The following is a 27,949-nucleotide window of genomic DNA, read 5'->3' on the forward strand; positions in this document are numbered from 1 at the left end:
TTCATTATCGCTCCATATCATTGTTTTGTTATTAATTATTTCATTAATTAAATTTTTTATTGTATTTCAAAATCATTATGCGGAGTTGCAGTAACAAAATAGGGATATTTAATAATAATTTGAAGATAAAAATATTTAATTTCTCTATCCAAATTCTAAAGATATAATATGGATCGCAAGTTTAGATGAACATATCTATACGAAATTACTTTAGAGATAGTAATCATTAAATTCTACAATTAATAGTAACCATCGTCTCTTGTATATTGTTGTAAGATTGGTAGTCATGTTGCATTCTGTAATGCTGTTTAAAAAAAAAATATAATAGTCATATGACAGTTCCAATAGCAGACAAATTTAATATAAAAAGTATTGCAAGTGTAATTGTTTTTTTGTTTTAGAGTTGACTAGTATATGTTTATAAACTAAGATTAATTGGAAATGATTTTCCTATCTGATTGTCACAATTATTGCTAGGAACCTTTAGAACATTTTGTTTCTAGGTAATGGCGTAAAATTATTAAATGTATTGTGAGTATTCGTATTTTGTATGTCTTGTCTGTTAATATATCTTGACTGAAAACATAATTTGTATATAACGTTTGTTATATATTATGGGAGCAATATTTTCTTTAAACATACTAATAAAAGTACACGGAAAATCATCTTCCGTTCGCTCAAATATTGCCGATTATTGGTTAAGATTAAAAATTAACAGTCATTCTATACGATTACGATAGCGACTGACAAAAATGAAATTGAATGAGCTTGTTTATTGGTAAGAGATTTATATTCTTATTACGCTTTCGTCAAAGTTGTAAATTTAAGACAGTGCATGTTTTAGGTATCAGAAAAAAATTGGTACTTATGATAAGCAACAATGGGAAAAAACTGTGGAACAACATATTCTTGGAGGATTTACACATGTTCCAATGAGAACTGCAAAATTAAAAACAGAACTTATTGATGTAGATCTTGTACGAGGTAATGAATTAAGAAATTATCAAGTCAAAGTTTATATTAAGTTGTTTAACGTTATGATATTTATTCAACGTTATGATACTTAATATACTATTTATATAATATTGATGCATATAGGTTCTTCTTTCCCAAAGGCTAAACCAAAGCATGGATTGTCAACAGTAGCTTGTTTGGCACTTCAGCGTTTATTATTTCTTCCTTTATATAGAAAATGGTGGATACAGCAGACTAGTTTAACAATTTTTGCTTTATTTTTATTATTATATAGTTTGCAATTAATCAATATGTGTATATGTTTTTGTCAAATGACAAAGGACAATGAAAGTGATGTATGAAACTTTTATTAATATTATAAATATACATACATAGATATTCACATATATATGTATATATATGTGTGTGTATGCATGATATATATATATATATATACCCATATTAATTAGGATATATGTTTTCAGATTATATCAACATCAGAGGTATTAATACCCGCTATTATGATGTTGACATTATGTATCGTTCATTCTCATATTGTGTCAACTCATTCAGGACCAACAATAGGTGATGGACAAAATAAACAAAAAATGGTTAGACGTTTAAGACATACGAGATGTCGAATAGGTAAATCAAGGACAAGACAAAATTTGCGTAAGTTTTTTTTATTATAAAATTATTATCTGTATATGTAATGTGTGATTTATTTTAGTTTATATTTACTATATATTGTGTAGGGTTGCGTGAAGATTCTAAATCATCTCAAGATACAGCATCTGAAAAAGCTAGTACAGTAAGTGATGAAGTATTAACATCTGTGCGATTTGCTAAAAAAGTTGTAATTGAAAATTCTTTGACCGTTAGTCGATCGCAGGTAATTAATTTGTTATTTGAAATGTAGAAACATAACTTTGAAAAATTTTATACATAGTAATTTATTTTTGTAGGAATTTCAAACATCTTGTGATAATGAGCCAATGAATGTGGCTGTGAATCATCCCCTACCTATAAATGAGGCTTCAGCTAGTCATACTCAATCAAGTTAATACATTATATACTGTACTAAAACTTTCTGTTTTATTGTTAGTTACATGTTTTTGTTTAAATGCAAAGTATATTCTTTTCTGTTATAGATGAAGTTTCAGATCAAAATATGAAAAATGTACATCAGGATGATGATGGATTTGAAAGCTTGAATGGAAATGTATCTAGTGATAATGATAAAAGCACTGCACGGACGCCAGTAGAAAAACTTAAACACAAAAGAGAGTTACTTAAAAATAATGAGGAACGTATTCTTTGGTTAGAAGATTCTACTAGTCAACAAGTTTCACAACCAAAATTTTCAGGTTTGATTTGTGATAAATTTTATTTGAATATATGATGCAAGATCCTATATATTTTAAGATAATGTATTTTTATATTTTAATTCTAGATATATATTTATTTATTAAATCTTTATAACAACTTATCTAAAAATATATTCTTTTTTTTACTTAAAATTGCATTTATTTTGTTAGTCACAAAAGATTTAGTATTTATTTTCTGCTAACGTGCTTTAATATTTGTTGGAAAGATAAAATGGTCTAGCTAAAATGATTGTCTTCCATTTTCCATGCAGCACCTGAATTGTTAAAATCACAAGACAATTCTTCAAATAGTGAAGCAGAAACTTCTAATAAGGTGATAAATATTTTTGTCTTTTTTAATTTTTATACTTTATCCTTTATATTATTAATTTTTTTATAATATATTTTATCATATTAGATAACTATGCAAGTTTCATAAATTTATTTCAGTTTCAATTAGATATAAATGTATTAAAATTTTAAGTTATTATTTAAAGGATAAAGATCATTGTCTAGTATCAAGAGATGGACGACAACAATGTGAAAGTGAAGAAGAAGGCGAATGTGAAGAAACAATTACAAATCATTTAACGGAAGCTACAACATCTGCTACAGAGTGGATGGGAGTAACAACAAATAGCGATGAATGCAGTTACAGGTAAATAAGTTTTTAAAATTAAAAATTTTATTTAATTACTTTTCAATTAGAATCACATTCAATGAAGAAGTTTTACCATTTATATCTTTATACTAAATTAATTTTAAAAAATTTTTTACAGTTCAGAACTTGAAGAATCTGATCTACGTAATGAAACTAACAAAAATTATGGGGAATTTGTTGAACATCCTTTTTCTTGGGAATTTGAATTACCACCCTCCATAATGCTTAGTTCTAATTGTGCTTCATACGATCGTGGTATGTTAAATTATATTTATTTAACCGTAATTTTAAGTAAAATTTATATATATATATATTCACAATTTATTGAAAATAATTAAAATTTCATTATATTTTAGTTTCCTGTACTATATGGACACGACGTGACATAAAAAAAGCTGAACTATCAGTGTTGGATATCAGTTCAGCTATTATTGCTAGAGTAGAATCAATGCCTGAGAGTATGAATTATTTTTATGGAGGCTTAATGCTTAGTGTGGTATTAGCTTTAATACCATCTATTAAACGATTGAGTGATCATGTCGGAATGGACAATAGTAGTAATGTAACAAGTTCCTTAATACCAAATGACTTGACTTATGTCAATTTAGAGACATATAGTGATATTTTATCTAAAGTTGTAGATTTGGCTTTTGGGACAACTCTTTGGTAAGCATACAACATAAATCATCACGTAATAAATATTTTAATGTAATCAAAATTATCTTACATGCAATAAAATACAAGGTCATCAGTAATTAATAATTACTATTAATTTCAGGGAACGTATAGTAGTGCTTATATCAGCATTTGAAAGACTTACATTATCCTCTTTATTATTTTTTTTATTAGCAGTTGCAGAACGTACTTATAAACAAAGACTCTTATATGCAAAATTATTTTCACACTTGACTTCATCAAGACGTGCCAGAAAATCTGACTTACCTCATTTTCGGCTAAATAAAGTACGCAATATAAAATTATGGTTAAGCGTTAGATCTTATTTGAAGGTAAAATAATATATATATATATATATATGTTTAATCTTAAATCTTTATTTTAATAAATCTTTTAAAAAATAATAATAAAATGTATTGTACATTATAGAGAAGAGGACCCCAACGTTCTGTGGATGTAATAGTATCAGCAGTATTCATTGTTACATTATTATTACTATCATTTGTGAGCTTGGAATTGATTAAGGTAAAAATAATATAAAAATGTCATAATGATATTATATATAAAGAATTCTATAAATATAACATTAATATTTGTAATGAAGGATCTTGAAAGTTTACATTCCCGATATAACGTTGAAGCACTGTTCTGGAGTTTTTCTCTTGGAATATTTATATTACGTTTTATGACATTGGGTACAAAAATTAATAAAAAATACAGAAACCTTTCTGTATTAATAACTGAGCAAGTAATTGAAATAAATTTCATATTGTTATACACACTATAAAACATTATTTGTAGTTATCTTAATTTGAAGTATTTGATTGTATTGTTTTGTTTTGTTTTTAGATTAATCTATATTTACAAATAGAACAAAAACCACATAAAAAAGAAGAGCTTATGGTAGCAAATAATGTACTCAAATTAGCAGCAGATTTGATAAAGGTAGTGAGAATTTATATTTTCATTATTGTATTTGTAAAACATGGGAATTGAATAAAATAATTAGTAGTATAATTAGTAATATAATAGTATAACATAATAAAATTAATATTATATTTTCAGGAACTTGAATGTCCATTTAAAATATCTGGTTTATCAGCTAATCCCTATTTATATACAATTACAAAAGTGGTACTGTTATCTGCTCTCTCGGGTGTTCTTTCAGAATTACTTGGATTTAAACTTAAGTTACATAAGATAAAAATCAAATAAAAGGAGCGACATTATTAAATATTTATTTCCATATGACTACTACCTCATGATGATAAATCATTAGCGAAAATAATTTTTTTTATTGATATTCTAGAGTATTGTTTTGAGCGAACATTAGAAGAAAATATTTTATTTTTTAATTTCCTAGTTGTATATATACACATATATGTATACACATATCGGGGGTATATATATATACCATTGTTATTTCATGAAATTGTTAGGAATGTTATATTTTATAGCTAAAAATTAAATTACTAAGTTATTTTCATTTATTAGAGTAAAAGATAATGAAAGTTTTGCTTGTAATTGTTCTAGTAAACTATTATAATATTGAAAATATCAATATTAAACTTATTTCTTTTGAAACAGCTTTTAGTTTACATAAATAACTGTTAAATAACTTATGATAGTAAGACTTAGACGTAATTGTTTGTTAATAACATTTAACAAACAATTAAATATGTATTTATTAATGCTTTGTATATATAGAATATTTAAATATTATGTACATATAATATTGTAAATATTTATGTAAACGATGCTTTAAATGAAATATACGAAATATAAAATAAAATAATTAAGTTACATATGTACAGATATATACTTTTTAATATTTTTAATGTAATTGCAAAGTTGCAAATATTGTAACTATCATATACATGATATGAATTTGATTGTATTAGATTTTTTTTCACGAATCTGTTTCCTAAAAGTAATATTACATATAATCTTGATTTTCGTTTAAATATCTTTAACAGATTTAAAAAGTATTAAAGTATCTGTATAATAATTCATACAATTGTATTTAAGTTTTCTTTAAAGTTATTTCCATATATGTTAAATAAATGAAAAATAATGTAATCTATTTCTTTGTGAATTGTTGTGTACTTATTTATAAGTAATTATTAGATAAAAAAAGAAAATTACGAAATTATTAGTTAAATTACTATTGTTAATGAATAGAGAAATCTGGCATAAAATTGGCCGAAAATTCATTTTCGAATCTAAAAAAGTACTTGAAAAATTTATTTTTCATTCAAACCATTATAATGTTTAAATTTAACAAATAAATACTTCCCCCATTTATAACTTTAACTGAGTATTGATATAATAAATAAACAGAAATTCAATCGAAGTGGAGATCGAACTAGTATTCATTCGTTTGATTTACAAACGAGGTCTGTGTTTGATCTAATGCTTCAATTGAATCGATAAGGTTCCATGTGATATAAAAATGATAAGGTAATTTCGGAAAAATGAAATACGAAAAAACATTATGTCAGGTCTATTCTGTCTGTAGTTTATGTTTATGATATAATCAAAATCAAACATTATACATCTATTGGTTGGGATAGGGTTTAGGAATAAGTTCTTCAATGCAACGAAAGATAGCGTTCGAACACAAAAGTTTTTATTCTATTATGCTATTACGTGAAATATAATTGAAATCTTAAATAAAATGAATATAGCTTTATTTTAATTAATTACGTGACTGTGATTGTGTGTTCTAAATAAGACTGAAATCTCTTTTTTTAAACTACATTATATCAAGAAAATCTTAGTTAGACAGGGAGTATTAAACAGTACCTAACCCAACATTGTTAAATTCAGTGAATTAGTGTTTATAATTTTCAGATATATATTTGTGATATATAATATATAAAGGTATTATTTCGAAACTATATAAAATTAACGATGATGTATCATAATATTAATTTACATTGTTTGCTAAATATGAAAATCATATGCATTTATTAATTTTCTTATAGACAGAAGCAATTGAAATACTTCTATGCAATTATTTTTACAACTATATCATTACAATTAAATATTTATCACTTATTACAATAACATGTCAATATTATTAATACATTATAATTATATTTATAAAATCTTTGATCTTTTGTGAATGCGTACATGAAATAGAAAATTAAAAAAAAGAAATTTTATCATAATAGTGTTTATTGTGTGACACGTATTTCACATAAACAAAATTTAAATAATGATTAGGATTATTTCAATGCCAAATCATGTTAAAACTTTTGTGATATATTTTTGTGCTATATACATATTTTCTAAATATATTACATATTATTTATATAAATAGATTGAAAAGTATTAAACTTGCATGTAATTTTTGTTAGCTGTCAATATAAGTATTTTCTACTTCTCAACAAATCTTATTTTTGTGTTATTAAGTGCATTATTCGGACTAGTAACAGGTTCAATTTTTCAATGTTGTCCCTGTCTAGTTTCGGAGCCAACCAACTGTGTCAACTACATCGTACAATATTCTAACTATATAATTATATCATTTGTGCAATATGTACTCATGGATATATAATAGGCCCCAAACTGCTAACACTAATGCAAATGTCCAATTTTCGTTGCCATTTTTAAAGTGGTTTCAAATTGATTGGACTTTGGCCTCATTGGTGAAAGTGGTGTGGCCATACAACGTGCTTAATATTATTTAATCCATGGTTTATTATACACAGAATTTAAATAATACATTTTGCCGCAAAGATGATTAAAAATTATTTGCTTGTTATACGAATGCGTTAAATAATTAATTAAATACAAAAAATCATAAGATGCAAAACATCCACTATAATTGAAATTTCATATGTTATTGATAATTAGATCTTACAGTATTTTAGCAGATCCTTGTTGTACATACAATGGAGATTGATAAAGAAGTTCCTGAAGAAGTCGCTGTATCAAGTGTGGCTATTCAAAATGAAAACATAAATGAAATAATTTTGGATAATCAGCAAAATATATTGGAACTAAATACTGATAATCAAAGTAGTAGAATGTCAGACAAGAGTAATTCTAGTGATATAATGGAAGAAGAAACTGTCTATGATGATACAAATGCATACAATGGTTCTACTGAAGATTGTATTATGGAGTCTAATACAGACAGTATTGCAGCTACGGATGATTTAAGACAGTTTGATGTTTTGGATGACTTAGAACGTCATCCAGATCAGAACTGCTGTGATATGGATTCTGATACCAATGAAAGTATGGATTCTGATGTACCTGATGAAGAAATTGAAGCCATGCTTGAAGAAGGTAAATCAGAGACTTCAAAACAATTTTGTTATTATTTTGTGAGGTAAAGTATATAAAATAAAGAGAAAAAGAAACTAATTTATAGTAAGCATAAGTTATATTAATGTGAAAGAAACTTATAAGAGTAGGTTGAATTGCAAAATTTGTACATGTCCAAAATAAAATTATAAAAAGAAAGAAATAAGATCACTTGTTATTTCTTTTTGTACTTCTCATATAGATCATGCAGCTGCAGAGTATTTTTTTAGTTAAGTATTATGTGCTACTATTAGGTTTACCAGAAGAATTTAAAGGCAAAAGAAAAGACAAGAAGGATAGTGTACCATATGAAGAGAAAATAAAGCTTGTCTTAGATGGTATGTATTTAAATGTTTAATATAGGATATCCCAGCATCAGTAATACAATCATAGAAGGGATAATTTTACATGAAAAAATAAATTGCTTATATTGCGGATGCTGGGACAATCTGTATAAAACTGTAATAATAATACTTTTAACAATGCTGTTTAAGCAAAAGGAAAAGTTATATAAAGTGTAATTTACAATGCAATCTTTTTTGCAGAAATTGGACATAATCATTTTGATGTACTTCCAGAAGGTTGGGTACAAGTAACACATAATAGTGGAATGCCTTTGTATTTACATAAACAGAGTAGAGTTTGTACTCTTGCAAAACCATATTTCCTTGGACCTGGCAGTGTGAGAAAACATGAAGTGCCTGTTAGTGCAATACCTTGCCTTCAATATAAAAGAGCTCTTCATGAAGAAGAAGAAGAAAGAAAAAAGCAACAAGAGCGTGATCCAAACGCAGAAGTTTGTAGCCTTCCTAGTGCAAAAATTGAAACAATTCAAGAAAATCGAGCGGCTCATTCATTAGATAGTGAACAATTAAGAAATTATTGCCAATCACTATTTCGCTTTAAAGCTATTAAAGTAATGAGATTTCAGTAAGTACATATTAAGTAATATTAAAGAAATGTTTCGTTCAACAGAAAAAAAACTAGTTATTACATTTTACAATAATTATTATTAACTATCATTTAGATCATGGTCAGCAAGAAGGAAATTTACAAAAAATAAAAAACATCGTAAGCAGCTTGAACGACCTACTTTACCTGATGGAACAAAATTAATAACATTTCCAGTCAGTAGTTCTGGATTAGCGGGAAGTAGTAGTGGTAATGTTGGAGATGATAGTACCGGACAAAGGCCACCAAAACATTGGATAATGAATCCCTCAGGCAAAAGTTATGTTTGTATACTTCATGAATATGTGCAACATGCACTTAAAAAACAACCAACTTATAAGTTTAAGGAATTAGGTCAGTTAAATAAAAATAATTAATCAAATAATACATATTATATTCATTTATCTTTTTGAAATATTTGCAGAAAATGCAGCAACTCCATATTCTGCTGTTGTTTGTATAAATGATATGGAATATGGAAGTGGTTTTGGTAGTAGCAAAAAACAAGCAAAAGCTAATGCTGCAAGGAAAACTCTTGAAATTTTAATTCCTCAAATGAGAGATAAAATTTCTGGTGATAATGGAGGAGATACAGTTTCTGGTAATAACAGTCGAATGATTAAAGCATCGAGAGCAAATTCCGATACAGATTTATCATTCTTTGATGAAATATCGATTACCGATCCACGAGTCGCAGAATTTTGCGCAAAAACAACTGAACCGTCACCACATGCTATTTTAATTACTTGTCTCCAACGAAATTATGGTCTTGGTGATATGCATATTAATTATTCTGTAAACACATTAAAGCATCAACGCAATGAATTTACAATGCGTGTTGGTAAACATGAAGCTACTGTCGTAAGTAAAATTATAATATATTATTTTATATACTCCATTTTTTATTTATTTTTGTTATTTTTATTTCGATCTATTTTCTGTATAAAATATTTTTAATTATGACGTACAATTTGAAAAAATTCTAGGTGTGTCGGAATAAGAAAGATGGTAAACAACGAGCAGCCCAAGCTATTCTACAACTTATGCACCCTCACATTCAATCTTGGGGATCCTTGCTAAGACTTTATGGATCTCGAAGTGTAAAATCTTTCAAAGAAAAAAAACAATTAGAACAAGAAATCACGTTGTTACAAGGTAAAGCTGCTGTCAATCAGCCAAATCACGCTATTTTAAGTAAACTTAGGCAAGAAATGCGCAAACTGGCAGAACAAAGACAGGCAATACAACCTATCGGTAAGTTTGTACCACCAGATTTACCAACTGGGTCTGCAGCTAACTTGAACAACGTGGATTTATAACATACTAGTCGACTATGTATTCTATATATATTAATTTATTTTGTAAGTTTTGTCTTTGATTTGTTTTACATTTTATGTTTTAAAAATGAGCGAAAAGTATTTTATATATGATATTGTATTATAATATGATATAATGTAGGCATTTAAAAAACATGGTGCTGATCCTTATACACTTTGATATTTTTCTTTTTTATATATTTAAATCAATTAATTCAATGATCAACAACGTAGTAATGGTTAGAACAATTGGAAACCATTTTTAAGATTTGGATTTCAAGAATACTTTTTTTATTTATACAGTATGCATAAAGATATCACAGAATACTACCTCAATCGCATTAGTTTTCTTGCATTGGAAACTATTATATTAAATGTACTTGACAATATTGTTTTTTAAAATCACTATTATTTTTATTTATAAAGGGAATTTAATATTACATATAAATGATTATTAATTAAATATATTACTTTATATAAATAACAATTTATAAAGAACATAATCATTTATTTTTAAAGAACTGATTACAATAAAATATACTTCAGTTCTATAAATGTTAAGGCATCAATCTTGCATATTAATAATTGTTACAATCAAGAAGTATTATAATTGTCCTAATAAATTCCCTAATAGAATTAATGAAATATAAATAAATTATCAAATAATTCATAAAATATTTATATCTCTTGTCTTCTTTGGCACTTTTGTATGATTTTTTTTTCTATATTACTATTTTTTCATTTTGCATTTTACATGATATCTTACTAATTATTTAACAATGCAAAAATAAGAATAATAACGTAAGTATCGAAATCTAGTTTAAAGTTTAAACTATCGTCATAAATATTACACTGTTACATATTTCTAAATTCATTGAAAAACATTTTTCTTTTTTTTACTTTACTGTTATAGTATTTCAGTAGAAAATACAAACATTAATCTTCATTATTTGTATTATACTATAAATTATGGATTTCTTTTGTGTTAATTGTGTGTGAACGAAGTTTTTGTTTGCTTAATTACAATACAGTATGTTACACATATAAATATTTTCCTGTATAAATTAAAAATTATATATTATGCTATAATATAAACAGTAAGTAATATGATTAATATAAGATTCTAATATTTCATTTCACATTGTAACGTGAACATTGTAACTACATAAAATATAGAAATTTTGTTTGGTTTGGTTCTTTTTATGTTATAAAAATTGTTATTTTGAGATAATACTATTTGAAAATTTTAAATTTATTGATTATATAATAGTTGAAAAATATCCAAATTTTATTAACAAACTATAACAAATTGTATTGTATTTTAAGCAAAATTTTAAACTTTTTATCAGCTGGTCTAAAAATCTTGTTAAAGTAATGTAAGATAAATACATCTATATAATAGGCACATGTAACAGGACTAGAATTATAATGATTGTAATAAATTATATTTCAATGGAACATATTTTTATTATAAAATAAATATGTATTATCCTTTATTTCAAAACATAACTTAAGTTACAGATATTTTTTATTTGTGTACTATTTGTAACTTAAGCTGCAACATGTTTTTAATTTTTTAATTTCATTTCATATACGTCATTAAATCGAAAGCAGTTTTATTGAATATGTGTATATTTACTGTTCTAAAAATATGTATTTAACAAATATTAATTTTTAAAATTTTATATTATATAATATTTGGAAAGTATAAAGCTATTATAAAATTTTGTAAACTTTTAATGAATTTAAAAAATGTAATTGTTGTTTTATAACGAAATCAATAATTACATTTTAATATGAACATAGATAGTAATATAGAAATTATTGAAACTTAAAATATTTATAAATAATATTTTTGCAGGTTTCTCCTCATGTATGTTGAAATTAATAGTGAGAACTATTTTGATTTTTTTTTTTTAATAATTTTAATTTATGTATCAATGACAAGAATCACTACTATCAATATTTCATTGTTGAATGTGTCATTTTATGTGGTTGCGTGTTTTCACATTAACACTACTATTATTATTTTCTGTGTTATTATATATATATTAATATTTTTATATATATTATGTTGAATATATCTACGTTTATAATTTTTAAATACTATTTACAATCTATATAAGTATAATGTTTGTCTTTATTTTCACACCAACATTTAATGGCACAAATTGTAAAAAATATAAATACATTTTAAGACCAAAATTATTATAAAAATTATAGAAAATATATACTTAACCACATTTATTAAAATTTTAATTAAAAAAACATTTCTAATACATAAAAATGATCAGAAGAAAACAAATATGTATAAATATAAATACTTTAAAAAGCAATAATTTTTTTATGTAATTATATAATATTTTATATTCACTATAACGCTAAGTAGCTTGTATCAATAAAGATATATTCAATACATTATTTATCAGTACTTTTGAAATTTTGTATGCTTCTAATTCTTACTTAATAAATGCAAGAAGAAAATATGAAATTTCTTTCTAAGAAGATGAAATTGAATCTCTGTATTTAAAAACATTTGTTTTTTATTAACTATAAATATGCAATAAAAAAATGCTATTGTATATTTTGATACAAGACAAAGAGAGTTTATAACTCTGCCTACGATATCATATTTTATGCTGTTTCCTATATTTTATATAATACGAATGAAAATAATAAGACACTACTGTATGCATCATTTTTTATCAACATTTTTAACTTTGGAGGCACGTCAATTCAATTGTTAACATACATTTATATATAATTCGTTTTAGATTATTTTAATACTTGATAAATGCGATGTTGCAGAAGTATAAATAATCGTGCTTTTGTCTTTTTTAAATCATATTTAATTACATCCTTTTAGTCATTTAATATTCCTAGTCTTATAGTCCTAGTCTCAATAACTCAAGAAAGATATATTACTTTCAATTCATTAAAACAAATTAAATATTGTTATTAGAATATAAAATGATATGAATAAATACGAGAACATTACGTTCAATTAATCTTCATAGAATGTTAAAAATTATTTTGTTTGAAAACCATTATATAGATTCATCATATGTACTGTTTCCAGAGAGAGCCATTTTTGACAAACTAGAAAGACTTCGGCGTGGACTACTACCAACTAAAAAACTACTGCTAGACTCTGAGAAAATTTTCCGGAAACTGGAAAGTAGACATTATTATTAAAAATAGAAATTTTTAAGTTTTTCGTATGAATTACTTACAATTTACGAATTCCAGATTCAGATGTCTTTTTCCAAGGTGCATCATCTGGTTCATAAGGAAGAGGGCCTTGAACAGGAGCATCTTTATCATCTTCAACTCTATATAATAATAATAAAGATAATTAATTTCATGAACGTTGCAGTATTAAAATATATTACGATATTAGAAAATATATATAAATTATATTGTATATTAATTAATTCATTAACTATATTATATATTAATCTTCAAGTTAATACAGAATAAAGTAAATTATTACTGTATATACACGTACGTTTCAGGTTTTGGTCGATATAATTCTAATTCATCTTCTAAATCTGATACTCTAGCTTTTAATTCATTTCTTTCATGTAAAATTTCTTTCAATTCAGCAGTAGTAAATCTTGGTCTGTCAGGATCATCTAAATCATATATAGCCTTATTTGTTAAATCTGGGCAACCCTGTAATTTACTTAAATCTTCGTTTTCTTTTTTTGCTAAACCAAGGCGGGCTCGAAGATTTATCAATTCACGATTTTGATCTTGTAGCTGAGCTAAGAAGTCTGCTCGTTCTTCTACTAAACCACGTGCTTGCATTTGAGCTTGACGCTGTTTCCGTTTTAATTCTCGACCGACAACTCCAAGTTTTTCAACCTGTGCTGTCAGCTGTATAAAATGTAAAGATAAATTACAATGACATATGTATTATTAATGTTAAGAGAAAAATCACAATAAAGAAAAATTATGTATCAAATGTATCATATTTATAGTATTTAATCACAAATTATATACGAACATAAGTACCAATTTACATTTTCTATTTCCATATTTTTTTGCAGTAGTTCTTTGTCTCTTCCTCGGATTTGATCTCTTTGTTTATCTATCATAGATCTTAAATGCTGCAATACTGCAATATCAACTTCTTGACTAGCTGTAAAAGCTGGAAATATATTGTAAGTAAAGTGTAAGTAATATGAAATACATATGTAATAGGACATTTATAACATTGTGTTAGTAGGGAAAAAGTGGTTAGTACTTTGTTTACTGCTGTACTGACTATCACTACGTGATTCTTGTAGAGCTTCTGATAATCGTCTATTTTCTTCTTGTAACCTTGTAACCATTTCTACAAGGTCACGTGATTCTTGACGCCAATGTTCTTCAATTTGTTCTAGTTCCTGTGTAATGAATAAATATCTTTAAATAAGTAAAGCAAATACAACAAGCTCATATAATTGTGAATTTATCTAAGCGAAATACCTTTTCAAATCTTTGTCTATCTTCAGCTTTTTCAATTTTATCACTTTCCAATTGTGAAATCTTTGCTTGTAATTCTTGAACTGTAGTGTTTTCACGTTCATTTTTGGTTGCAAGATTTTCTAGTAATTCTAATGCATGTATTACTTTTGGCATAAGATTGGTTACAGATTCTACTCCATAAGAATCTATCAGTTTCTCACATTCTTTCCCTATTTCAGATGCAATATCATAAACATCTACAACTGATATGTCGGATACTACAGCATATTCCTCCATATTATGGGTTGTATAATTTCCCAAACAAAAAGGCATGAATATTTTTTATATCAAAGTATATTACATGTGAATTTGCTGAAAATATTATATGCTTTAAGATAAACCATTAACCAATTAACCGATTAACTATTAACCAATATTAAATTTTAGTATATTAATATTAAAATTAACTTAGTTATCTATTATTATTACTCTTAAAATACCTTTAAATATATCACCATCATTTAATGAAATTAAACAAGATACAATAAAACATAACAAAATAATCTATTATTATCGTTGTAACTTTATCGTTATAACACAACACATTTTTAGAATAATCTAGGCGTGGCATTAAGAAATTTAGATAACATTCATTGTACAAGAATAATAATAATTAGAATATATATATCGATGACGATTAATACGTCTAAAAATATGAGATCATTTTGAGCACAATTACAATGCTTATGTCAGATTCTATTTAGCACTGTATGGCAGTACTACTGATAAAAAATTCTACTTTTAATATACATACGTGTGCACATAGAAGATTTTCATCACAAGCGCCCGTACGTATTTTTTCAATAGACTGAAGTAGAAGAGAAAATTAAAGAAGTTTAAAATCGACAGTTTAGTAACACTAGATTAAGCCTAGTCTTCTTTTTGGTACTGCGATTTTCGTAAACTGTATCTATCGGCAAGTGTTAATCAAAGCGATACAGTGATTGGACATTTCCAATCAAACACAATCAAGTTTAACAATCGGATATTCTTATTTGTAACAATATCTTTCGAAATTTGTCTTAATACATATTTGTTCATAATTTTATATTACAATTTTTCATGTGAAGCAAAATATCGATTAATATTTCTTACATGTTAAACTACATTGTTAATTTTACACAAGTTATTCTAAAAACAAAAAAATAGAATATTTATATCCTATAGATACTTGTATTTATAATATACTTGTATAATGTACATACATATATTGGTAATTTAATTCGAAATTTATAAATACTAAAAAATTTGTTTATAGAAAAATTGATTTTTATTATTTATTTTATTTCTCTCAACATTTATTAAATATTGATGTAGTATCTAAAAAAAATTTTTAATGAATCGTATGTGAAAATATATGTGTGTGTGTGTGTGTGTGTGTAAGCATTCGAAATAGTAATGTTAATAGCAAACTGCATTTACTTTCAATCAATATTATATTAATTTAATTAATATTATGTATTTTTAATGAAATTTAAATAGGAGAAAATAAATATAACATAATAACACAAGCAATAAAAATAAAAATTCTTATTTTTATAGTATTTAATATCTAATTATAAGTACGTATTACCTTTCGTAATATATTCTTGAAATGTATATAAAAATCTTAGAAATTAATAAATAATCTTAAAATATATATATATATATATATATATATATATATATATATATATATATATATATATATAGAAGAATTTTAAAATATATAAATACACAAGAATTTTTTTCACAAAAATTTTATTTAATTAATTAATTTTTCAATATCTGTTTTTATTAAAAGATTTTCTATGTATGTAATACAATAATGTACATCGTAGTTTATGTTACATCTTTAGTATATAATTATGTAATTAAGATATTAATTTTCAAATTTTGAATATACATATATTAAATTTTATATAATCTATATAGATTACAATAACAATAATAGCTGTTTCATTAAAAGCAGAAATCAATATATAACAAATAAAAATCTCCTTGTAAGTTATAACAAATCGTAATAAAGTATAGTATATCTTTAATTAAACACAAATTGGTTTTATTTCTTTGTAAAATAACTATAAAATGTAGTTAATTTATTGCCATAATTCTTTTTATATAATTGCTGTTTAAGAAAATTGACAATATAGTTAGATGTATAAAATTATTTATATAAAGAAAATTATGATCTTAAATATTTAAAAATACCATCATATGTAATTCTGAAGTAGAATTTTTATATGATTACCAGCTACATTGTTATGTAAATATATCAACAAGTTAAATATAACAATAAAATAAATGATAAAATCTTGCTAAATATTAAACTATATCATTTGTAATAAATTGGCAAGTATATATTATTTGAAAATACTGTTTTCAATAAAGATATGTAAAGTACACCGATAGTGAATTTTTGAACAAATTAAAGTATGTATTAAAACATTTCTTATATAAAAAATTATTCTATTATTAAGTTATTAATATTACAAATTGCAGTAAAATTTGATATAATTTGTATTAAGTTATACAAAATAATATTATTATAACATACACTACATTTAAACAATTGAAGGACACTTAAGTCTAGTGATTCAAAATTGTTAATAATTTTTAATTAAATTTGAAAAAAATAAATTGAATTATTTTAATAAAGACAGTTTTCCAATAATCTAATTTAATATCACATAAATATTGCAATAAATATTTTGTATTAAATACCAGTTTTAAAGTAATAAAAAAATATAGTAATTTTCAACAATAAATAGAATATACATATAGTTATATTTTAACCAATACTCATATTGCATTTTCATTATCATTAACTGTTTCTTAACTACCATAATCTGCTAATAATTGCACTCATATGCTAATACTTATTTCACTATTTGTTGATAAAAATTGAGTTACTTTAATAATTGAATTTTGATATGTTATTTATATATAAGTAAATATTTTACTTATATATAAATTCGTTGTGCAATAATATTGCATTATTGGCAAGTATCAATATATCTTCTGTTATTAAAATAAATATTATGCTAATATTTCATTTCAAATATTACAAAATTTTGACAATTGTATATTTTAATCAATAGAAAACTACATAATAAAATATTTTTTATATTTAATATTACAGTAGCAAAAGTGAAAATATAGGACAAAGTTACTACAAGACAGATGAATTGTTAGTTTCTGTTAGCTTTTGATTTACAATTTTATCTAACAACATTTAGAATTTTGAAACATATAATTTTATATTTATATAATATTTTGTGCTACTAAGTTCTTACTCAGGATATATATTATGATTTTGCAATCATACATTAAATTAAGTACAATAAGAATAGGCTACGCAATTATTATCCATTATTAATCAAAACAAAATTTATAAACTTGCCAATGTATTGTATTTTTAAAATAAAATTAATTTGTCATAATAATATAATTGCATTCAATTTTAAAAACATTTGGAACAATTTCCAAAGTATAAATTATATTATGCAATATATTGAAGTAATAATTTGGCACTTTTTTTTTGCATTTTATTTAAATATATTCAAATATAATTTCAAATAAACTTGATTCAACTGTAGCATATATAATAAAAAATTATTATATAACTAGTTTACTAATATAATATATATAGATTTGTATAGGAAATTGCTCTAAATGTCAGTCTTCATAATAAAATTTGGCTGATACTGTTTAAATATTAATATTCAAGAAAGGCTTATTTCAATAAAAGTTTTGTATATCTTTCTTTAACATAATTCTAAAATTACTAGCATCTAAAAGGATAACATCAATAAAAATGTATAAATCTATAAGTTTTGATGTTATTCCCTAATTTGTCTATACTTCTAAAATGAAAAAAAAACTATTATTTTTATATCTATAGCAATATTTTGTATAATATTTTTATATTCTCTTCAATAACTTTAGATAAAGGTTTTAAACTCTACACTATGGTTTATTATATATAAGTCTAGCAGTATATCACATATTATTTTATTAAACCCTGTAAGAAGGAAATAATATTTTGAATAGAATTACTCTATTGTTAATTGAATTTTAATTTGTGTACTTCAGTCGTCTTACACATTAAACTTTAAATTCCAGATTATTTGTGAGAGATATAATGGCATGTTCTTGTGTAATAGCAGCTAATTCTTTTAGCCATTCATCTAAAACAACTGCACATAAGACCACATTTTGTATTGGACTTACTTCATTTGGGGATTCCCAGGACATTTTTGTATAATACCTAATTGATGAAAAATTTTACAGTTTATTATAACTTTTATAAAGAATAATTTGTATATCATTGACTAAACTTATATATTTTTTTAATAACATTATTTAGTGGTTTTGTCAATGATATAATAACAAAATATTTACCGGTATCCAGAACCATGACCAATAGCTTCTAATTGATTTTCAGACATACCAGTTGATTGATTAATAGTATTAATTAAACTACTTGAACCAGAACTACCACTTGATCTTTTAAGCATTTGTGTAAAAGATGATGTCAAACTCCATTTCTTATTTTCACCTAAAAATATTTTTTTTAATAATTTTTAAATATAATATTACATACTATTCTTAACTGTAAGTGATCATTATACCTACATCGTTTAAATACTTCCAGAATGCACGATAATTATAAAGAATAATATAATAATTATATATATGTATCAATGAAATATAATATTTTAAATAATCAAAAAATAAATTGTACCTCTCGAAAATGATTCTCCACTCAAAGAATTTCTTTTAGTAGGCGCAGAATGAGCAGCAGCTTCTAATGCATTTTTCCTTGCATTCACTAATTTATCTTCGCGATTAATTAAAAATAGTCGTGCTTGTTCAACCAATATATCCACATTGTTGTGTTGTGAAAGAAATTGGTCTATTTTATGTTTTAAAGAGGCAAGTACCTAATGAAAGGTGAATTTATTTTTATAATTTTATATATTATTTATGAAGTGTGTATATGAAAAAAATAATTGTACAATTACAAACCTGAAAAAGTGATCTAATACTGGGTTGAAATACTAGGGAATGATTTAAAAGAAATGATTGCAACAAGGGCTGTGGATATATTGCCAATCTACTGATAAGACCAGTTAAATGTAAATTAACATATAAATTATTATTTGTCATACATTCGAGTTTTCGTAAAAGAACGTCCAAAAATATACCGACATTTGGTTGTCCATTAAATACATCTTGACGATAATTTTCTTTACTCTGTTTATTCATTGTTAATTCTTCTGGTGTAATTAAATTTGATTCTATGATGCTATGAAGAAATATACTTTGTTCTTTGTTCGATTCAATTTCTATTTCGTCATGTTCGCTTATTCGATCTTCGCTAGGTTCGTTATCTGGAGTTGATTGCGATGAACCTTTAAATGCGAAGCTTTCATAGCCGCTACTTTCTCCCAACGATAAAAGTGAATTCATAGTAGTGTTTGAATCATCAATACCGCTATCAAACTCCTTTTTATCTATTAATGACATTTCTTTAAGAGAATTTGATATTCCAATATCTTCATTTAACAATTCAGCAATATCCGCATCTAATTTTGCTTGTTCTTCTAATGATAATTCTATGCCTGTTGCTGCAAGAGGTTCTACTTGTACTTTCTTTTCTATTGCATTTAAATCTTTTCCATCCAGCAAAGACTGAATATTAATTAACATATTATCTATTGATGAGTTTTCATTACTTTCATTAAAAAGTGCAGATTGCTTTAATGTTTCTAATGACAAAGCTTTGTTTGTTTCTTTTTTCTTTTGAGGCTGATCTAATAACATATTGTCATCTATTAAAGTAGTTGCACTGCTAGTAGTACTATCTTTTGGCAATTCTCCATTATATTTATATGACCAATTAGAACAGGCAATACGACAAGCTCTTATTTTTTGTCGAGCATCACATAAATATGCATGATAATTTCCATAAAGGCTGTCTGATAATCTAACACCATAATTTATAGATGCTGGTAATGATTTCAAGGATTCAGATGCAACGCTTGAATATTTTTCATATGTTACATTGTTTGGTAAAGAATTGAATTGAGAATTTATAGATGTAAACGGTGAACAACAAGTTGGCGTCAAAGACAGAAATTTTTCAGCTGCACGTCCAAAAGGATCTATATCTCTTAATCTTCTACGTTGGGAAAGCATTACATGAGAACAAGGACTTAATGCACCTAGACATAATTCCAACATAATATCTTCACAATTTAAATTGACCAAAGTTTCAAATAGTCCCAATGTTACTATACATAACTAAAACAAAAATTATTATAATTTCTTACTATTTATCACAGTTAATTATTTAAAATTAAATTGTAATTTTTTATAACAAATAATAAAAATAAAATATATACCCGTGATCTAGAAGATATCCTTTGAATAAGACTATCCAATATTCTGCATTCATCATAATTATCTTCAAGTAAAAATCTAACGAATGAACGTAACAGACCAGGTTCAGTTACAGAACGAAGAAATAAATCAAAATAAGCTGTAGCTGCAACTAATTCATCCACTGTTGTCTGCAATGTTACAAAATTACTTACCTAATATATTATTATATTATTATGTCACAATTTGGATTAATGAAAAATTCAATAATAATTTCAAACAATTAAGAATTTTAAAATGCATTAATTATATTAAAAATATATAATTCACAAATTAGCAATTGTCAATATACTATGCTTCTATTTATAATTTAGTATTAAAATTTTATTTTGTGGCAAAAGAAGGATATTAGTATTCATAAACAAACTTATTAAAATACATAAAAAGTTAAAAATAAATACATGCTGAATCTAATATTAAAATAGAATAACTTCAACAAAATGAAAATATGCTTCCTTACAACTTATAAATGCATAATACGTAAAAATTATTTATATTGTAAAACGTAATAATATTTAAATACTTATCTGGTTTACAATTATATAAAATAATGGAAAATATTTTAACACAATAAAACAGGAGCAGGGACATATTGCACTTACAGAAATTTGTAAATAAATATATTAAAATTATAAGCAAAAAAAGTAAAGCATAAAACATAAAACAAAGCATAAGCCAAAACAGAAAACAAAAACATAAAACGTAGGTATTAAAATTTGAAAAATTTAGTCAATGTAACTTGATAGGAATAAAATTGTTTTTAGGAAATATAATATATTAAAAATTTATGTACAAAAGATATATATTTTATGAATAAGATGTATTTGAAATTTTTTTGTGTAAAATTACTAAATATAAGGTTTTTGCAATATAATTTATGTGATTTATAAGTTATCTACAAAAGCTTTATGTATAAAATATATTTTGTAACTAATTGTAATATAAAATTTCAGTGAAAGCTTAAGCCTCTATTAATATTATATTCATATAATATCAACAGGATATTATGTATATATACCCTATTTATATACTTTATCATTAATTGATATTTATTCATGACGAATATTATAAAAATTAAAAGAGCTGTTTCTTTTAATTAATGTGTAAATATTTTATTATTGTAATAATATATAATGTATTATAATATATATAACGTATTATATTATAATTTATTATAATAAAGAAGTTAATATTACTTATTACTTAGTTGTAGACTTATGCTTTACTGAAAATGTAGATTTTTTGCACTAATAGTGTTTGTACTAACCCAATGTTCTTGTGCGTCTAGCTGTTCTATGGTCAAATCAACAGAATCCTGAGCACCATAAAAATGTCACCAGATAGCCACCAACAACCATATCGCAACATAAATGATTCGAACTTTATTAGCATTATTATTAATATTTAATTAATAATAAATATTAATATTTATATTTACCATCACCACAATAACAATGTTATATGCATTGAACAATATATTTATGTATATCTATAAGAATCTATTAAATAAAAATGATTACTAAACTTTTCTCAATTTCAATAATTATATTGATTATTAAATTAATTATTACATATTTAATATTTTTAAATAACTCGAAATAAGCCAAAATGGTTGAAATTATTATGAAATTGAATAGAAATCAAGAAAAAGTCACGTGATTAACATATTGCAACATTAAAAAAAAAACTAATTTCTGAAATGGAAATAAAGTACTATATATATATTTTTAATAATTTACTAATCATACTACCTTCTTTCACCACACATATGTAAAATAAGAAAGATATTGCAATGTATTATAAACAAAAAACATGTGTAATTACCTAATAACAAAACAAATACATATAAATTTAAATTTCTAATAAATTAATTTATAAATCATTTGCAGACTAATACAGTTCAAATTAAAATGTAAATGAACAACATATATATATCATACCTGTAATAAAGCTGGTCCCATCACAGGTACCAAAAAGCCATGATATAAAAATTCAAGTAACTGTTTTTGTACTAAAGGATGTGCGACTTGTGCGACAGCGTTACAAAAATCTAAAGAATTCATTAAGTGCATTAATGCTGGTAAATCGTTAACATCATCTGGTGTTAATCGATGCCAATCATCTGTTTCAATATCTAATTTCCTTGGTAGTAATGAATATAGCCCACTTAAACCAGTAGCTAATACCTAATTATTAAATAAATAAAAACTATCTTAGAAACATAATAATATAAACAAATAAATATATAGTAAATGTAAATAATGTCTGATCTATTACAAAAATCACATACAGGACATATGTTAGAATGATCAGCAATATATAAGCCAACTTCATCATTTTTTTTTGATAAAGACATGCAAAGTAACATGGAATCACGTGCTTGTTGTCCTACTCCAGCTTCTCTATGCACATACGGTATCAATAATGTAAAAATAATAAATCTAAAAAAAGATAAAGGCATATACATATGTTGCATATAAGTATATATGTGTAATATTCTACCAACTTGTTTTTTCCTATTGCTGTTGAATGGAAAAATAGATCAAGTAACGCCATATTTTGCATTAGGGCAACACATAATTGGTTTAACAACACTACTAATTTTCCTTCTACTTCTAACGGCATAATGTCATTTGCACAATCTTCAAGTAATCGTAACAATGGTCTGGCAACTGGTTCATGGGCAAGAAGAGTACCACTATGTGATACCAAAAGTTCATATATTTTTAATTGTTCCAATCGAACGGCATTATTATATCTGCAAGATTATATTCTCTTTATTATAAAAAATAATTAACAATATTATATTTATACTAAATAATGCTTACTATTTAAATTGAAAGATTTTTACCTTCCACTATATTTATTCCAATCATAAAGTTTGACAAGAAGATTTTCACTTAATAAATATTCCAAACAAGGGGAGTGAGTCGCTGTCGTAGATTGTCTATAGTTATTGTAAAAGTTAAAATCACGCAATTCTAAAACTAAAAGCGTTATCATCTGATCTACATGATTAACAACTCCAAGAACATCATCTTGATTACATATTCCTTTGGGTGGCTATGGAAACATAATGAAATATTTAATTATAATACTGTACCCTTGTATTATGTACTATTCACTTTTAGAATTATATTCTAAAGAAAGAAAAGAAAATTCTAAGATTTATGATTACGTTTAAGATTGTGTTACGATTTACGTGTTTATAAAATTTTCTAATTTTTACTATGCTTTAAAAATTGAACTTACAGATGTACGTAAAATGATTTCATACGCTTGTTGCCAATGTTTACAGAAGCTGTCATAACAAGCGGACGGGTCAGCATCTTTTGGCGGAGAGTCTCTTGAACGTTGCTTGCTGAAACTAGTTCTCAAGGGACTACTTCGTAACCAGCTCATTTTCTCGATTTATATTTTATTTGTCTCCACGTTCATCAGAAATCTGACTTCATGCATCCTTTCTCCTTCAACTCTTTCATATCAACTGCCATATAAAAACAAGATAATCGTCTACCTTCCACAATTTTGACTAACCAAGTTTTTCTGTTACAATTGTCCTACTTATCGAGATAATCGTCCATCTACGCTGTGAGTACATGGTGATAATACAGACTACGTATTTATTATGCGACTTGCGCATTACAGATACTTTAAACTACTAGCGTCGCGTAGCGATGAAACGGTGGAACTAATTTATATTGTTGTCCTTGTCGCACATTATCACTTTCCTTGTCTATGGCATCAATATGTCTGTCTTTGTCACACGCTATCGCTCTCCTTGTTTAACGCGTGTATATGTCGCACGCTGTTGCTCTCATTGTTTACCGCACGTATATGTCTGTCCTTGTCGCACACTGCTGTTCTCCTTGTTTAAAGCGTCTATATGTCTGTCCTTGTCGCACGCTAGTGCTCTCCTTGTCTATTGATGCTAACAGATGGCGCCACTGCTACTTCTAAACTGACAGATGTCTGATTTTCCACAAATTACGCGAAGAAATTAATTAAGAGGAATCATTTGTGAACTATTATGGCTGCGTCATCGATTTTAGAGACCCTAAGCTTGCGTTTTATGTTTTGTTTAAGTATAGTTCACGTATATAAAGAATGTTTCAATTTCGTTTACGTTAGGAGCAGTGCCAGTAGTGAGTGCATAATTTCTCGCAAACTATAGTGAATATTAGATTCAAATTTATTTAATTGATAGCGTGATTATCTTTGAAATACATGCTCGTAGAGTGCAAATTTGTGGCGTCAAAAGTTAAAATCAATTATTCTTCTCATATGGTTATAGAGCGTTTAGTTCCACCGGTCTGCCACAACGCGGTGCTAGTGTTTCCCGTAAAACAGAGAAATTTTCATTTGCGAAAAAACCTAATTTAGCGTAACGAATTGTGCTTTGGCGATTGTATTACCCTAATTAGACCCTTAGCTTTCTTTTTCCCATTTGACCCGTAAAATGCAGAAATAAGTATTTTTATAAATAATTAGTACCATCGAGTTGCCACTAGATGGCGCCACCATGTCCATTTTGTGACAATTCGCACTAATTACGAAAAAATCTAATTACGCGGAATAATTTGCGAACTTTTTTATATGCGTCCTTAAAATTAGGTTCCCCGCTTTTTTGCTATGTGTATTTTGTTCTAGAAAGACAGGTGTGTAAAAAGTTGAATTTTTTTTTCAATAGATCGAAGGATGTCCTTGTCGCACACTATTGCTTTCCAGCATCAATAGACAAGGAGAGCACTAGCGTGCGACAAGGACAGACATATAGACGCGCTAGACAAGGAGAGCAGCAGTGTGCGACAAGGACAGACACATACGCGCGGAAGACAAGGAGAGCAGCAGTGTGCGACAAGGACAGACATATACGTGCGGTAAACAAGGAGAGCAACAGTGTCCGACAAGGACAGACATTCACACGCGATAGACAAGGAGAGCAACAGCGTGGGACAAGGACAGAAAGTTTTTACTCTATATTAAAATAATATGCGCTTAACTTAATGGCGCGTTTGATATAAACTTGTCAAAAATTTTAAATATTGTTATATATAATTGTAAAATATACAGATATATTATGTAAATTAAGCATAAAGCATGAAGTATGTAACTATATTGTTTATTAAATTGATTATTAAATGACACTAAATATTCAGTGTGGGACATACGAAAAATTATCACATTAAAAAATACGATCCGTATGTTGTAATTTATAAATAAGTAAAGATATGAAATAAAATATAAGAAATGAAATTGGAAGATTTAAAAAGAAATAAAAGTATTTTAAAGGTTAGAAAATACCATAAGTAAAATAATGCTCTATAAGACTTAAGCTACAAGATTTATCATTTATCATTTATCATTTAAATATTTAATATTTGGAAGTTATTTGTGTTTTTTTTAAATGTATTTTTATACATGAATTTTTTAAATACTTTAATACTTTACAATCGTTACATAATGTATAATATTGTAATTGATATTAAAGGAATGTATTTGATGTCTCTAATGATTTTATAGATATATTTTTGAACGAATTATTTAAAGAATTATTGATGAATTTAATGATAAATGAAATTATGAAAAGATAATATTAAAAAATAAGTGTTCAGTAGTTCGCAAGTCTAGTTGACATTTAAGAAACTTAACCTCTTCATTTTCTTTCAGCAATAAATGATTTTATGTCTGATGATAAGTATTATCTATAAGAAATGTTACGCTCGTCAGAAATGTTTAAATTTCTATTTAAACCGAGTAAATTGCTTTTAACAAAGACTGACCGCAATATAAATCAATGTGTGCAGAAAATTTTTTTATGGAATCAGACTATAAATTTAAATAAAAATTGTGTGGATAGCGGAGAAGAAGAAAAAGTTTTAAGAAAAAAAACTCCAAGGATTTGTAAAATTACACTTATACATCCGAATAAAACTCTTTCTGTTACCACATTAGAAGAAGCAGAAAAACTAGCTAATCGGAGAAATTTCCAATTAGTATTTGTAGCTGAGTCGTCTAAAAGTGGTAGAAAAGTTTATCAACTTAAAGATTCTTTGATGCTTGATGAACCTATAAACGATGTAGAAGAAATGGTTGAAAATGAACAAAAGCTAAAGGCTACTAAGTTATTTACTATAAAACACTCTATAATGGACCATGATTTAGATATAAAGATTAAGAATATTAACAAAATATTGAAAAAAAATTTTAAAGCTAAAGTATTTTTTAATCATCCTAATGGACCACAGGTATGAAAAGTGTTGATTATAGTTATTTTTTATACTTAAAAAAGATTTTATAAGATAAATTAAATTAAATATACTTGTCATCTATATTTCATCAATATATCATTATCATTATTATTAATTTGCAGGAAGAGACATTAAATTATATAAAAAAGAAAATAGAAGGAATTATTTCAGAAATGCGAGAGAAAAAAGGAACTACCATACTTATATTTCTTCCTGCATTAAACAATAAAAATATGTCTTCAGATAATAGTAATAATAATGTATTTCAAAAGCAAAAACATCAATAAAATTTTATATAGCTTATATGATAATGTATTTAGTTATAAATTAACATGTATTATATTATACATAGATTTATTTTGTGAAATTGTGTAATATAAATGAATTATTATATACAGAGAATTAATTCTACCTCATTTAAAGTTGAAGTATATAATAGTAATTTCCAATAACATGATTTAATATATTGAATAACAAAGTAACCAGTAATTTTATATGTTAGATATTGTATTACAATAT

At 25.3% G+C, this 27,949-nt stretch overlaps 5 protein-coding genes across 19 annotated transcripts; 3 read left to right on the top strand and 2 right to left on the bottom strand.

Moving 5' to 3' along the window:
• The first annotated feature begins 307 nt into the window (after positions 1-307).
• On the top strand, positions 308-4,887 carry LOC122526963 (protein phtf). Of its 3 annotated transcripts, none has more exons than XM_043650687.1 (16): positions 308-778; positions 845-984; positions 1,099-1,310; positions 1,440-1,626; positions 1,710-1,846; positions 1,920-2,013; positions 2,106-2,321; positions 2,594-2,658; positions 2,819-2,979; positions 3,101-3,237; positions 3,339-3,648; positions 3,761-3,989; positions 4,087-4,182; positions 4,262-4,405; positions 4,507-4,602; positions 4,723-4,887. In XM_043650687.1, exons 1-16 carry the CDS (start codon positions 753-755, stop codon positions 4,870-4,872), a joined length of 2,400 nt encoding a protein of 799 aa, XP_043506622.1. In that variant the 5' UTR covers positions 308-752; the 3' UTR covers positions 4,873-4,887. The 3 variants fall into 3 exon arrangements, with proteins under 3 accessions (XP_043506622.1, XP_043506621.1, XP_043506624.1); XM_043650686.1 differs by having other exon boundaries at positions 2,594-2,655; positions 2,816-2,979; XM_043650689.1 differs by having other exon boundaries at positions 2,594-2,655.
• A 1,278-nt stretch (positions 4,888-6,165) lies between these two features.
• Positions 6,166-11,699, top strand: LOC122526948 (microprocessor complex subunit DGCR8). Of its 5 annotated transcripts, none has more exons than XM_043650654.1 (7): positions 6,166-6,540; positions 7,519-7,956; positions 8,229-8,312; positions 8,520-8,904; positions 9,002-9,279; positions 9,350-9,786; positions 9,912-11,699. In XM_043650654.1, exons 2-7 carry the CDS (start codon positions 7,557-7,559, stop codon positions 10,242-10,244), a joined length of 1,917 nt encoding a protein of 638 aa, XP_043506589.1. In that variant the 5' UTR covers positions 6,166-6,540; positions 7,519-7,556; the 3' UTR covers positions 10,245-11,699. The 5 variants fall into 5 exon arrangements, with proteins under 5 accessions (XP_043506589.1, XP_043506587.1, XP_043506590.1 ...); XM_043650652.1 differs by having other exon boundaries at positions 7,528-7,956; XM_043650655.1 differs by having other exon boundaries at positions 7,536-7,956.
• Positions 11,700-12,887: 1,188 nt separating this feature from the next.
• LOC122526949 (RILP-like protein homolog) lies at positions 12,888-15,749 on the bottom strand. 2 transcript variants are annotated; one of them, XM_043650658.1, is made up of 7 exons: positions 15,508-15,749; positions 14,715-15,065; positions 14,491-14,632; positions 14,267-14,394; positions 13,750-14,120; positions 13,475-13,573; positions 12,888-13,412 (listed from the first exon to the last, which is right to left on the bottom strand). In XM_043650658.1, the coding sequence occupies exons 2-7, from the start codon at positions 15,024-15,026 to the stop codon at positions 13,289-13,291; spliced, it is 1,176 nt and encodes a 391-aa protein (XP_043506593.1). In that variant the 5' UTR covers positions 15,027-15,065; positions 15,508-15,749; the 3' UTR covers positions 12,888-13,288. The 2 variants fall into 2 exon arrangements, with proteins under 2 accessions (XP_043506593.1, XP_043506594.1); XM_043650659.1 differs by having other exon boundaries at positions 14,512-14,632; positions 15,508-15,747.
• A 1,349-nt stretch (positions 15,750-17,098) lies between these two features.
• LOC122526947 lies at positions 17,099-27,721 on the top strand. 4 transcript variants are annotated; one of them, XM_043650650.1, is made up of 3 exons: positions 17,099-17,110; positions 26,850-27,427; positions 27,553-27,721. In XM_043650650.1, the coding sequence occupies exons 2-3, from the start codon at positions 26,894-26,896 to the stop codon at positions 27,715-27,717; spliced, it is 699 nt and encodes a 232-aa protein (XP_043506585.1). In that variant the 5' UTR covers positions 17,099-17,110; positions 26,850-26,893; the 3' UTR covers positions 27,718-27,721. The 4 variants fall into 4 exon arrangements, with proteins under 4 accessions (XP_043506585.1, XP_043506584.1, XP_043506583.1 ...); XM_043650649.1 differs by lacking the exon at positions 17,099-17,110 and adding an exon at positions 25,926-26,484; XM_043650648.1 differs by lacking the exon at positions 17,099-17,110 and adding an exon at positions 25,926-26,471.
• LOC122526946 (FHIP family protein AAEL005291) lies at positions 17,906-24,837 on the bottom strand. Of its 5 annotated transcripts, none has more exons than XM_043650642.1 (13): positions 24,432-24,836; positions 24,031-24,242; positions 23,686-23,937; positions 23,470-23,620; positions 23,120-23,365; positions 22,447-22,494; positions 21,143-21,310; positions 19,764-21,041; positions 19,480-19,678; positions 19,371-19,382; positions 19,137-19,293; positions 18,837-19,002; positions 17,906-18,756 (listed from the first exon to the last, which is right to left on the bottom strand). In XM_043650642.1, exons 1-12 carry the CDS (start codon positions 24,579-24,581, stop codon positions 18,840-18,842), a joined length of 3,036 nt encoding a protein of 1,011 aa, XP_043506577.1. In that variant the 5' UTR covers positions 24,582-24,836; the 3' UTR covers positions 17,906-18,756; positions 18,837-18,839. The 5 variants fall into 5 exon arrangements, with proteins under 5 accessions (XP_043506577.1, XP_043506579.1, XP_043506582.1 ...); XM_043650644.1 differs by lacking the exon at positions 17,906-18,756 and having other exon boundaries at positions 18,794-19,002; positions 24,432-24,666; positions 24,744-24,837; XM_043650647.1 differs by lacking the exons at positions 17,906-18,756; positions 22,447-22,494 and having other exon boundaries at positions 18,794-19,002.
• Positions 27,722-27,949: the final 228 nt, after the last annotated feature.

This window comes from Frieseomelitta varia, unplaced genomic scaffold (genome assembly GCF_011392965.1).
Source record: "Frieseomelitta varia isolate USP_RPSP 00005682 unplaced genomic scaffold, Fvar_1.2 scaffold_204, whole genome shotgun sequence".
NCBI classification, from domain to species: Eukaryota; Metazoa; Arthropoda; class Insecta; order Hymenoptera; family Apidae; genus Frieseomelitta; species Frieseomelitta varia.

Bases quoted from the DNA above. Each gene is read 5' to 3' on its own strand.
- LOC122526963 (XM_043650687.1), top strand. From the start codon at position 753: ATGAAATTGAATGAGCTTGTTTATTG. The intron at 2,014-2,105 runs GTTAATACATTA...TTTCTGTTATAG, and splicing joins AGCTAGTCATACTCAATCAA to ATGAAGTTTCAGATCAAAAT. The intron at 2,980-3,100 runs GTAAATAAGTTT...AATTTTTTACAG, and splicing joins AGCGATGAATGCAGTTACAG to TTCAGAACTTGAAGAATCTG.
- LOC122526948 (XM_043650654.1), top strand. From the start codon at position 7,557: ATGGAGATTGATAAAGAAGTTCCTGAAGAAGTCGCTGTATCAAGTGTG. The intron at 7,957-8,228 runs GTAAATCAGAGA...TGCTACTATTAG, and splicing joins TGAAGCCATGCTTGAAGAAG to GTTTACCAGAAGAATTTAAA. The intron at 8,313-8,519 runs GTATGTATTTAA...TCTTTTTTGCAG, and splicing joins AATAAAGCTTGTCTTAGATG to AAATTGGACATAATCATTTT.
- LOC122526949 (XM_043650658.1), bottom strand. From the start codon at position 15,026: ATGCCTTTTTGTTTGGGAAATTATACAACCCATAATATGGAGGAATAT. The intron at 13,574-13,749 runs GTACGTGTATAT...ATTATTATATAG, and splicing joins TATCGACCAAAACCTGAAAC to AGTTGAAGATGATAAAGATG. The intron at 13,413-13,474 runs GTAAGTAATTCA...TCTACTTTCCAG, and splicing joins GAATCTGGAATTCGTAAATT to TTTCCGGAAAATTTTCTCAG.
- LOC122526946 (XM_043650642.1), bottom strand. From the start codon at position 24,581: ATGAGCTGGTTACGAAGTAGTCCCTTGAGAACTAGTTTCAGCAAGCAA. The intron at 22,495-23,119 runs GTATGATATATA...TATGGTGCTCAG, and splicing joins TGGGACCAGCTTTATTACAG to GATTCTGTTGATTTGACCAT. The intron at 19,003-19,136 runs GTAAATATTTTG...TTCATCAATTAG, and splicing joins GGTCATGGTTCTGGATACCG to GTATTATACAAAAATGTCCT.
- LOC122526947 (XM_043650650.1), top strand. From the start codon at position 26,894: ATGTTACGCTCGTCAGAAATGTTTAAATTTCTATTTAAACCGAGTAAA. The intron at 27,428-27,552 runs GTATGAAAAGTG...ATTAATTTGCAG, and splicing joins ATCATCCTAATGGACCACAG to GAAGAGACATTAAATTATAT.